Source organism: Glycine soja, chromosome 14, assembly GCF_004193775.1.
Source record: "Glycine soja cultivar W05 chromosome 14, ASM419377v2, whole genome shotgun sequence".
NCBI classification, from domain to species: Eukaryota; Viridiplantae; Streptophyta; class Magnoliopsida; order Fabales; family Fabaceae; genus Glycine; species Glycine soja.
Genome location: NC_041015.1, coordinates 6521706 through 6534247, shown reverse-complemented (window position 1 = coordinate 6534247; position 12542 = coordinate 6521706). Strand labels below are relative to the sequence as shown.

The following is a 12542-nucleotide window of genomic DNA, read 5'->3' as shown; positions in this document are numbered from 1 at the left end:
ACCAATGACACTGTACACCTCCCTGAGCTGCGCCGCTTCTGATTTCTCCCCCAGTTTCTGATTTATTCGTTATTCCTATTCCTGTTTCATTCATTCATTCATTCATTACTCTTCTTCATTTCAATAACACATATCCATTCACAACAACACAAGACAGAACCAAAAAAGAAAAAAGAAATAACTTTTCCGATTCAAATATCGGAAACCCTGAGAATCTCCCTCGCAAGGTGAGTTTTTTTTTTTTATTATTTTAAAGTCAACCAAACTATTCATTTTCATATTCTTATCTATTATTCATAAATCTGTTCTGTTCTCTTGCGTGTTTATTATGTCTATGTCTTCTTAATCGAATCTCAATTCCGTGTTTCTTTCTTTCTTTTGAGGATTTTAAATCGTGCTTGCTTAGTAATCAAATATTGGTCCCCAAAGGAAGGTATTTTGACTGACCGCAACCGCATCAATTACGGCCTTATCTGCCCCAATGAAAAGATTTTCTGACTCACTGCAACCGCAATTTAAAATCATGCTCAGAATTGAATTCAACCACGGGGGTGTTGGAATTTCCGGTATTATAGGAGGGTTTTTAGAATTTTCGAATATTCTCCACGATATGATTTATGTTTATCACGTTATAACTTTTGATATATACTCTCTGCAAACAAGGTTTCAGATTCCAAACGTACTTATTCATTCGCCAATAACTTGTGCTTGATAGATTGGAGGATATTATTCTTTGGGGTCTTAATCCAGAGAATTCGGTGTGTTAAGATAGGTTTCAATTTGCCATCTCTGGTTGAACATTTGATTGGATATAAGACAAGATTGAAAGATGGTTTTGGAGTGCACAGTGTTAGAGGCAGTGACTTGTATAATTCTATAAAGGGGCATCTTGTGTTGCTAGCAGAAATGTCTTGAAAGTTTCAATCCCCTGTTATTTTTTCAGAGGTGTTTCTCTTACCTCAACAAGTTCTGTATTATTTTTCCGTTTTGTGTTTTTGTTTTTGCTCTCAACTAGTATACCCAAGGTTTAAAATTGCAGTGGCAGTTGCGATTTCATCCTAGTTGTAATTTTGTCGTAGTCCTTGATATTTCGGGAAATTACGGACGAATGTGGCTTTTGTGGCCACAATTTTCGTTGCAGATTGTCTAAAAACTTTGATGTTGCGGCCGAAATTGTGGCCCAGACCTTTTTTTTAAAACCTTGGTAATACCATTTAGTTTTAAAAAATGCTTTCTGTCTTTGCATTGTTTTCATTTGGATTTTTGTTTTTAAAATATGTGTAAAAATCAGTGAAAAACAGATAATAATAAAACCTTGTTTTTAATTAAGGTGGTATTTTTTAAAAAATTATAAGTGAAAAAAATGAAAACAAATATTTGGCAGAAATATATACCTCTCCTTCTTAATCATTAATCGTACTTGCCATTTAGTCACTTGCTGCATTATGGTGTGCTTGGAGATTTTACTGTGTCCATGTTTGATGATTTGGCATTTCATCTTCGCTGGCTAATAAATTGGAATGTATTCTTTCCTAGTTTTCAGGCTACTGTACAATCCATCATTCTGCAATTAAAAGGAATAGGTACTTACTGTCTTATTCCTCTGCTACTTGGGAATGTCTACTGAAAGCAATACTGAACCTCAACTTACTTATGTCTTTGGAAAAGCATCTTTTACAATCCATTTGTAACTTCTATACAGCAAATTGTAACTACTAAATATAACTGCAATTTGCTGCAATATGTTAGCAAATTCGAAGGTCACTTTAAAAATAGGAACTAACTTGAAACCTTGCCTCCTCTCTGCTTGGACATCAAAAACCATGTAATTGGTTTCACTAATTTTAAGATTGGATTTTCACTTTTCCTTTTACTATTTCAGTGAATATAGGCTTACCCAATCTATATAGTCACAGAGAATTTTATAACCAAGTGAATGTTCTTATATTTCTGTTTTCTGGATCAGGGTGGGACTTGTTGCAAATACTAAATACTTTACTTCCCAATTAGCTTATTGACAGTGGGTTCTATTGAAAGACTCTGGTTAGAGAACAATTAATATACCCTATGAATACTTTTAGTTACTTGAAAAATAAGTATTAAATGATTTTTATACTTTGATATAACAAATACTTGCTGTTTTGATAAACAAGTTCTACTTTTAATGTGGATCCATGATATTGTTATTAATATACTTGTCCAGAAATGGGGATTATCAAATAACACTAAAGTACATTATTGCAGAAGGGAAGTTTTTTCAACAGGTTCTTGAAGAAGATGGAAGTTTGCGAGCCAGTCAAATCTGAAAATAGATTAAAGCACCGCCCCTTGACCCCATTTAGGTTGTTAAGGGGTCTGATATGTTTAGTGGTGTTTCTTTCTACAGCTCTTATGTGTTTAGTCTATTTTGTGCCAGTGGCAGTTGTAGGATTGCGGCTTTTCAGCGTACGTTGTAGTAGGAAGACAGTGTCATTCATCTTTGGACTTTGGCTGTCTCTGTGGCCCTCACTATTTGAAAAGATTAACAAAACTAAAGTTGTGTTTTCGGGGGATAGTGTTCCAATGAAGGAACGTGTTTTACTTATTGCTAATCACAGAACTGAGGTTGATTGGATGTACTTGTGGGATCTCGCACTTCGAAAGGGGAGGCTGGGATGCATAAAATACATCCTTAAGAGCAGCTTGATGAAACTACCTATCTTTGGTTGGGGATTTCACATTCTGGAGTTTATTGCAGTGGAGAGGAAGTGGGAGATAGATGAGCAAATATTGCAACAAAAACTTTCAACCTTTAAGGACCCTCAAGATCCCTTATGGCTAGCTCTTTTTCCCGAAGGAACTGATTATACGTATAACCTTATATCCCTCTCACCTTGAATCTTGTCTTTTAATTTCCAACTTCTTTTATCATCATTAGATAGTAACACTAACTCATTTTAGTTCCACAAATTATTTTAGTTGACATTTTGTCTGTATGCATTTGACGTTGTGTTTTGTGTAGCATGCTGAAATTTGGTGATCATATTTTTATACATTACAAACGCAATTATATAATTCAATTGAGAGGTACATTTGACACATTGTTTGCTTTTATTATGTAGTGATCAGAAGAGTAAAACTAGTAAAAAATTTGCTGCTGAAGCTGGGCTCCCTGTGCTGACAAATGTATTACTTCCGAAAACAAAGGGGTTTCATGCTTGCTTGGAAGCTCTGCGAGGCTCATTGGATGCAGGTTTCTATTATAATTTCTGCTCCTTTTTTATAATATACTATAGTCAATTCATAATGACTCTGTGGTGGCTATTTATGAAATTATGCAATTTGTATTACCAAATGTTTTTTTTTATCGGCAAATGTTAGTTTAGTATTTAGCATTTTCTTCATCTTGTGACTATTGAGCTTTGTGTGTCTTCATTATGTTCATGTTCCATATCTCTAATGCTATTTCACTGATCCAAGCTGGCTTGTACCATATGTTCAAAGATTTTGTGACATGACAATTGCGGTCTATTTGCACAATTTTGTAACTATGTGTGATATTTTCTATTCAATTCTTCTCGGCTAAAGTCTGTTGAACATTGTCATTCAATTACATGCAGTATACGATGTGACAATTGCATACAAGAATCAGTGTCCTTCCTTTCTGGACAATGTTTTTGGTGTTGACCCTTCAGAAGTGCACCTGCATGTGCGGCGTATTCCGGTGGAGGAGATTCCAGCTTCTGAAACCAAAGCTGCTTCTTGGTTAATCGACACATTCCAGATCAAGGACCAATTGCTTTCGGATTTCAAGATTCAAGGCCATTTCCCTAACCAACTAAATGAAAATGAAATTTCTAGATTTAAGAGCCTACTCTCTTTTATGGTGATAGTTTCTTTTACTGCCATGTTTATTTATTTTACATTTTTTTCTGTCATTTGGTTCAAACTGTATGTAGGTCTATCTTGTGCATATCTTACTCTTGCAACCCGCTTCAATTTTCAATTGATGCCTTTAAGTAGCTATGTCCATGCACTCCATAACAGCAAGAATCAAAAGAGTGAATAGTGTTCTCAATGTATGATCTTGGTCTTGAACTTGATATTGAAGTGTGAATTATTTGTTGCTGTTTTTACCCCATAATTTTGCTCAGACAGAACCAGGAAATCGAAGGGATCATTTTACAACTGGTGTTTTGTATTAAAATCAGTATTTGATATAACTATTTCCCAAAGCCAATTTTTATTGACGACTAGTGACAACAAAAATGGTCAATTAAAGGCTGATGGGATATGGATATTATGGGTGTTGACGAGTATGAATCACGTATAAATCTGAATCTGAATTGATCCAAATAATTTAAGTTGAATATTTTGTTATTTTGATCGAATCCAAATCAATTTATTTAAATCCGTAAACTCTTGAGTTGGATCATGAATTTTGATTTATAAACTTATTGAATTGATCCCTGAAATTTTTGTTTAATATTAAATTATTATTATTATTTATATAAAATATACATAATATATATTTTGTTAAAAAATAAAATATTATTATTATTAGACTATAAGTCATAACAATGATTAGTGGGTTCAGTGATTAAGTGCTCGTACAAATTTAAGTTATTTAGTATTTCTTGTGTACAGGAAAGTTTTAAAAAAAAAAAATAAGAATATATGATTTGACGAAAGATTTGAAAGTTTAAAATGAATTTTATAACTTGCAATTACAATAAATTTAATTGAGAGTTAGGCCACGCATATTTTGAGTAACATTGTGACCATATTTTGAGTAACATTGTGACCTGCTGAATTTTATTTGCTTACTTTTATTTTATCATTTTTATATTAGCTTATAAATTTGGATAATGAATATATATTTTCATTTTGTTCTATAATACTTGATGTGTTGAATTCAAGTATATTTTAATAAAATTGTTGCTTATAAAAAATATTGATTTTATAAAATAATTAATAAATATTAATATTCTGATTGGTTGACTCAACTCAATTTGTGATTGAGTATTAAAAATTAAAAAAAAAAAATTTAACCCATTAAATTTTGATTGAGTGGATCATGGATTTGAACAAATCTAAATCCAACCCCTTCAGAGATCTCTAATGAACAAACATTCTCTAAAGAAAAAACAATTGAAAGATAAAAGATTTGTCAGTCATTTTTAATTTGATTCGGGTACATATTTCGATATACAACTGTTAAATCAATAAGGTTAATATATAAAAATTTATATCATAATTTAATTATAAAACTTAAATACATTAAAAAAGAACTTATAAAAAAATTTCATACATAAATTCTAAAAGGAAAGAGTTTAATTTGGAACAAAGACCATCATCCCAACCTTCATTCCATGGTCATGATTTATTCCCTCTCTTTGCCAACTTCCATTGTCCAGCCTTTGCAACTTACGTGGCCCCGACTTTGAAGAAATGAAAATTTTAGGAAGTGTTTGGTTTGATTGTTTTCTGTTTTCATTTTCACTGAAAACAGAAAATGATGATAAAAATGTGTTTGGTTGAATTTTTGAAAACTTTTTCAGTGAAAATAAAAACAAGAAACAACCAGAAAATAAAAACAATAAGGTGCAGTTGAAAACAAAAATCTCATTTCGGATAAAATGAAATTGTGATAATGATAATGAATGTAATTTTAAACAAATCTAAAAAAACAAAAAAACAAGAAATCAATATATCATGAATTTTCAGTACTTTTATTTCATGAAAATAAAAAACAAAAAATTAAATAAAACATATTTTCAGAACTCTAATATTTTAAAAATAAAAACAATTTTCAGGAAATAAAAATACAAATCAAACACACCCTTATTAATTTATAAATTATAATCAATATGATTTGGAGATGAACTATAAATTAATAAAATTTTCATTTCTTCACATATTTAAATCATATTTTTTACACATTCAATTAAATAAGTGTGTTGCTCTGTATAACATAAAGTAAATTTCTTTTTTTTTTTTAACATATATAGTTCGTTGTTCGAAAGCCAAAATAATGTCTACTACTATATGCTACGAAAACTAGCATTAGAGAGCTAAAGGGGACGTGTTGTGATGCAGGTTTTTATGTCTACTGCATATATACACGAGTTGGGGTGGGAACGTGTTATGATGTTAGGTGGTTACTATCTATGTTTGAACAAACTTTCTTTGTAATGCTGTGGGTGGTCTCTGGCATTTCTTGTGGCAGTTTCTAATTCCCTTTTATTAATACATAATTTTGTTTTTTAAGTTAAGACCCAATTTCATTTTGCTGTGAAAATAAAGAGAGAGCTAAAGGGAAGATAATAATGAAGACTGAGATATTTCTTCGTTGCCTCCATAGCCAATGAGGGATATAATTATATAGCCTAATTGGTGTCAGTCATTGAATAACAACTTTACAAATCACAAGAGTTATCATTTGGTTTTCAGGTTTCACAAAAATAAAAATCATTTGGTTTTAAGGAATTAAATAACATTAAAATATAATATAATATCCTAAGCCTAATCTAAAATCTTTTAACTACTTCTTAATTTATGATTTTTGGTTATCTTGAATTGATTTTTATGTTCTGCACGCGACTACGAATTCTATATGATAAAATAGATCATGCATTGACAGTCTAACAAATTTTAAATAGTTGTTTAATTACAATGCATTATATATATCATAATTAGTTTAAAATAATTTAAATGATAATTTATAATTAAATAATATAAATTTATTTTACACATATTATATTTTTTATTTTATTGATAATTATGATTTGCATTAGATCAAATGGATATATATTCTTTTATTATATTTTATTAATTTTTATGTGCCATGATATGAATTCCATCGTTATATTAATTTTTATATTTTTTTCTTAATGTGAAATTTAATACGATATTATGAATGAAAGTATAGTTTAAATGTAATTTTGGTCATATTGTTGGAATCAATTCACAATTTTTATTTTTTATTTTAAAATTAAGATATTTTATCCTCCCAATAAAAAATGTAAATTTTCTAAATAAAAGACATAAATATCTATAAAAAAAATTAAAATCATAATTTTTTTTAAAATAAAAAAAATCAAATATCTTAATTTTAAAGTAGAGTGACTAAAATCATAAATTAAACATAAAGATCATAATTACATTTAAATCTAAAAAATATTCATTAACATTAAATTGGTCAATAAATGATAATTATAATCAAGTTCCCCATTTGATGATCGATTGATGTCATTCAAGAACCTTTTTGACAGAAAAAAATGGAAAAACTAACTTGATGTATTTCCTAATAAATGATTAAATGTGTGAGCTGCTAACATATGCGAAGCAATCACAAGCTACTAAGTTACTTACTAGAACTCGATAGCTTAGAATGCAATTTGAATGTCATTAAAAGCACTTATTGGCCGAATCCACGATATTGAAATTTGAGGATCTCAACTAAATTATGCAAAGCGACCTCATGGGAGACAAAATAATCTTAAGGAAATTAAAAAAAATTAAAACAAAATATATTTAACACCTTAGCATAAAAATGTTTACCCGCAAATAATTTTTTTAAATGATACAAGTTTAATTCTCATAAACCACAGATAGCACACATGGACAGCATTGTTAGAAATTTTCTTTCGTCATCTTGGGGAGACAAAAGGGATTTCAATCTGATAAATTGATCTGTGTGACTTCTCCTAAGGAGGATGGGGGTTTGGGCATTCAAGATTCTCACCTCATGAATGTAACCTTACTGGGCAAGTTGGTCTCGAGCCAAATAACTAACAAAGATTCTCTTTGGGTTAAAATGTTGGCTAATAATCGTATTTTTGATGATGAAATTTGGGACATTAATCACGCTATAAGCAATATCCATTCTCTCCATCAGGATATGATTGTTTTTTATAGCGATTTGATCTTCGTGTATTAAAAAAGTCTGATATGAGAGCTACTAACTTCACCATTTTGTAGATGTTGTAACTTGAGCAGGATTTTTTTTTTTATTATTATTGGAAATATTAAACATCTCTTCTATCTCACTTCTACCTTATTTTTTCTTCTTATTTTCTATTATATAGTTTGCTACATTTATCAATTTCTTCTTCCAATCTTCCTATTCATGCCCTCAAAAATAGTTTTTTTCCGTACCATTACTCACAATTATTTTGTCTTTGTTACCTTTGTTATCTAAAATTTAATTAAGTTATAAAAATTAAATTTCGATTTATTTATCTAGAGACGACCATAGAATTCCTTCAAAAAGGCGGAATAGGAAAAGAATTTGAGAAACTTGATATGCAATCAAGAACTTATTTCGATTAAGAGTGTTTATTTCGATAACTTCATTTACATTTGGGATTAGAAAGCGCTGGAAAGTAAAGTATTTGAGAAGTTACACGAAAACAGTTATTAATATTAGATTAATTTATATAGGGATGTATCTGTACACGATCAAAATCATATAATTCAACCATTAGTTTTATAAATAAAATGGTTGACCGTCAATTTAGGAGATTTGATACACAATCACTTAATTCCTCAAAATATTAATACACTTACCATCAAAATTGGTAAATGTTCAGTAGGTCATCGTCATTGTGTATGTATTCAATTTCCTACTTTTATGAATTCATGTTTGTTTATTTCACTATACATTTCTAAATCCTTTATTCTTTTCAATCTTCATTTCTTTTCAAAACTTCAACTTTTTCAATCTCTATTTCTTATTATTATTGAAATTACTTATATACTTATTATTGAATTGAAAACATTTTTATCAAAAGTTGTTCTATTATCTTATGAATTACAATCTTATTATAACTAAAATTGATATATTTATCTAAATTATTATCATAATTTACATTAAATATTAAACAATTCTCTATTAAGTTGAAAACTAGAAACTTAATTGTTTGATTTAAAAAAAAAACTTATAATTGTAAATGGATTATGTGTTTCACTTTTAAACATTTATTTGTTAATAAAATCATTTAATAAATTCTTTTTACTATCTTAAAAATATTTTCCTTTCAAAAAATAAATACAATTTTCACTATTAACCGTGCCATACTATTTTAAGTTATTTAGCAATGGCAAATAGTGGTAAATGCGAAGAACCAAGAGTCTTGGTGAGTGGAGGGGTAATGGAGTTGGCACGTCCCATATCAAGATGACCCACATTCTTAAATTTCTCACGAAAAGATAGGGCCCAATTCTTAAATGGCAATTACGCTCAAATACAAAACAGTTCCAATATAAATTCACTTCCCCACACCCTCTTTTCCCATTCTCACACCACTTCAATTCTTCCTTCCAAGTGCCACCCCTAACTTCCCATTCTTCCTTCTTTCTTCTCTATCAAAAACATGGCCCTGATCCCAAACTCAAAAACCCCGCCACTCTTCCACCTGCTCCTCTTCTTATTAGGTAAACAACGATCCATCTCCTTGCTTCATATTCATATCCCCCCACTAACCCACATGCATGCTAATACTTAATACCTTATATATGTATAGATATGAGCTAATGTTTTAAATTATTTCAATTGTGACTGAATATTAAATAAGTAGTTTATAAATTGTATCAAACCGTAATTGTAGCCGTGAACTCAAGGTATTAATGTTTTGAGTATGAAATAAATTATATATAAAAAAATACTTATATATATGTGTCAATTTGAGGGAAGTCAGCTTTTGGTTTTTTACTCAAAAGTTTATTAGTAGAGTTCAATCTATTAGATGGATTTTAATATCTGGAAAAATTCCAAAAATATCATATCATCCAGAAAATTCAAAATTTAAAACCCTAATTTTAATTATAATTAATGAAATTTTATTATGTGCTAATTGTGAAAGGATTTTAGATTACTTTTTATAATTTTTTAATTTATGCATGAATATATTTGCAGGCAATGTAGCAAATGCGACAGTGTTTACCCTGGAAAATCATTGCAGTTACACAGTTTGGCCCGGCACACTCTCCGGCAACAGTGCCGCCATTCTCGGCGGAGGCGGTTTCGCCCTGGCACCCGGTTCGGCAGTCCGGCTCATCGCGCCGGCCGGCTGGTCCGGCCGCTTTTGGGCCCGGACAGGGTGCCGCTTCGACGGCTCCGGTGCCGGAAAATGCACCACCGGAGACTGCGCCGGCGGACTGAGGTGCACCGGCAGCGGTGTTCCGCCGGTGACCCTGGCGGAGTTCACCATCGGAAGCGCCAGCAACGGCAACAAGGACTTCTACGACGTGAGCCTTGTCGACGGTTACAATGTGGGCATGGGCGTGCGGGCTGCCGGCGGAACCGGTGACTGCCAGTACGCGGGGTGCGTGGCGGACGTGAACGGCGTTTGTCCGGCGGAGCTGCAGGTCAGAGACGGCGCCGGCTCGGTGGTGGCGTGCAAGAGCGCGTGTGCAGCGTTCAACACGGCAGAGTTTTGCTGCACCGGCGACCACTCCACGCCGCAGACATGTTCGCCGACGCATCATTCGGAGATATTCAAGAAAGCTTGTCCCACAGCGTACAGTTACGCATACGATGATGCTTCGAGCACTTGCACGTGTTCTGGATCTGATTACCGTATCACATTTTGCCCCACGGGATCGTCTTAATTTTCATACACTATACACTCCATTCATCTTTGAAATTAGGACTTAGGAGGAAATATTGGATTTGGCCATTGGGGTTTTGATCTATATTTTTTTCTTTGGTTTGGTGAATATATCTTTGTTTTGTTTGTATTCTTTTCAATTTATAACACTGATGAATTGAAAAATAGTTGATTTTTTTCGATGGTATTACCTACATTTTGCAAATTCTGTGATGATTCAATATCTTTGTTTCAAATCTGTTTAATTTGGTGTCGTGCATTTTTCTCCTACTTTTATTTTGTGGATGGATTGTCTTTAGGTCCTGTTCAATTTTACCCAAAAATATCGAAAGTAAGAAAATTTAATAACTAGTTGGGCGCAAAACAACTATTGGATTTTTATTATTATTATTAGTAAACAACTATTAGCTAGATTTTTTGGTACATATTTTTTGTTTGTTTGTACAGAGCTAGAATTGAAATAGTAAATAATTTAACCAATATTATACTATATAGCATTAGATATTCAAACATATCTAAATTTCCGAAAAAGGGAAATCATAGTTGAGCTATGTCGTTACACTATTGACAATAGATGGCAAAATCAAACAAATATATAAACAACCCTACTTTGGCTTTTGGGCCATATCAATAGTGATAATATTTATATCTTGACAGAAGAGTATTAATTAAAGTTCAATAGTAGAACTAAACATTATAGAGAATGTGAAAATTGTCTTTGCCTTGAGCTCCTATGTTGTGTGCCTCTTTCTTATATATATGTATACTGAAAAAGAATGAAGCATAGTTTTTTTCTTTCTCAATTTTCTCGACTAGAAGCTCTCTTTGAAATCCAAATCTGAAACCACCTCATCCCATCATTTTTCCTAGACAATTTTGGATGAGAAGGCCCTAAATCCAAGATGTTACGTTACATGCCACCGTTTTTTCCTTACAATAACCCTGTAAAATTTACAATCCAATTCCAGTGACAGTGAAGCTTCAAACATGCATGCTAGCTAGATTATATAAACCTAACATGCAGAATGACATATTCTTAATCTATGGTCTCCATCCTTTCTCATACTTCTTGATTACGATATGGGAATTAAGTGTCAAGATATTTAGCACAAATTTCGTTTTAAAATATTTAATTTTGACTACTAAAATCTCATCATATGTTACACTTCAGATTTGCGAAATATTTCTAACATTGGCGAACTATTTAATTTTAAGCTTTTGTTTGATAGGTCTGCAGCTAAAAAATAATTGTATTTGAATGGTACATTTGTGTTAATAATTGTTACTTGATATTGCACCTTTGTGTTAATTTGTTGGTTATTATTAGAATGTGATTCAAACTCACAATCTCTATCTTTTTTCTTCAACTACCAACTCCTTATCTTTTTTCTTTGTAAAAATTTCATTTTGGAAAATTGGGATTTGGAAACTAAGCGTATAAACTATAGATGCAACACGTATAATATAAAACGAAGCAGTTTCTATCGTCTTTTTATAAAATAAAGTCATCATTTTATTATAAAGAAACGTGTTGCTTATTCTAACTTGAGAAACTTATTGCTTTGTTTGTTAATTAAATCAAAACAATTGAGGCTACTCATTCATCCTTTATTCTTCCGATTCATTCCTGGATATATATAGATATAGATATAGATATGGACCCAAGAGATTAGACTTGCCTATTGGATGATGTACTTGAGCTTGATAATGCAAATATAATTGTAAATTCATGGGTGTTACACATATCATAAGTCAAAATACATCATAAATAAGTTATTCCGAACATACAATTAATTTGAGTACATGAACTAGAGATGAGATACTTTTTTAAATAAAAATTTGTAAAAGAAACTATTAAAAGTTATTATAATAACTTGCATTTATTTATTTTTCAGAGTAGTATTTTAACAAATTATAAATCTTGGGTAGATTTTTTGAAAAACCAAGTTG

At 31.2% G+C, this 12542-nt stretch overlaps 2 protein-coding genes across 9 annotated transcripts; both read left to right on the top strand.

Annotated features, from left to right (window-relative positions):
- Positions 1-4119, top strand: LOC114384725 (probable 1-acyl-sn-glycerol-3-phosphate acyltransferase 4). 8 transcript variants are annotated; one of them, XM_028344478.1, is made up of 5 exons: positions 1-227; positions 1544-1583; positions 2245-2849; positions 3102-3232; positions 3600-4119. In XM_028344478.1, the coding sequence occupies exons 3-5, from the start codon at positions 2278-2280 to the stop codon at positions 4046-4048; spliced, it is 1152 nt and encodes a 383-aa protein (XP_028200279.1). In that variant the 5' UTR covers positions 1-227; positions 1544-1583; positions 2245-2277; the 3' UTR covers positions 4049-4119. The 8 variants fall into 8 exon arrangements, with proteins under 8 accessions (XP_028200279.1, XP_028200277.1, XP_028200280.1 ...); XM_028344476.1 differs by having other exon boundaries at positions 1537-1583; XM_028344479.1 differs by lacking the exon at positions 1544-1583 and adding an exon at positions 716-945.
- Positions 4120-9285: 5166 nt separating this feature from the next.
- Positions 9286-10737, top strand: LOC114383047 (pathogenesis-related protein 5-like). Its single transcript, XM_028342636.1, has 2 exons — positions 9286-9417; positions 9899-10737. Exons 1-2 carry the CDS (start codon positions 9357-9359, stop codon positions 10591-10593), a joined length of 756 nt encoding a protein of 251 aa, XP_028198437.1. The 5' UTR covers positions 9286-9356; the 3' UTR covers positions 10594-10737.
- The last annotated feature ends 1805 nt before the right edge of the window (positions 10738-12542 follow it).

What these genes read in the sequence shown, in the direction of transcription:
- LOC114384725 (XM_028344477.1), top strand. Translation starts at nt 2,278, where the DNA reads ATGGAAGTTTGCGAGCCAGTCAAATCTGAAAATAGATTAAAGCACCGC. An exon ending in CCCGAAGGAACTGATTATAC is followed by an intron (nt 2,850 to 3,101) that starts GTATAACCTTAT and finishes TTTATTATGTAG; the next exon opens with TGATCAGAAGAGTAAAACTA. An exon ending in GCGAGGCTCATTGGATGCAG is followed by an intron (nt 3,233 to 3,599) that starts GTTTCTATTATA and finishes AATTACATGCAG; the next exon opens with TATACGATGTGACAATTGCA.
- LOC114383047 (XM_028342636.1), top strand. Translation starts at nt 9,357, where the DNA reads ATGGCCCTGATCCCAAACTCAAAAACCCCGCCACTCTTCCACCTGCTC. An exon ending in CCTGCTCCTCTTCTTATTAG is followed by an intron (nt 9,418 to 9,898) that starts GTAAACAACGAT and finishes ATATATTTGCAG; the next exon opens with GCAATGTAGCAAATGCGACA.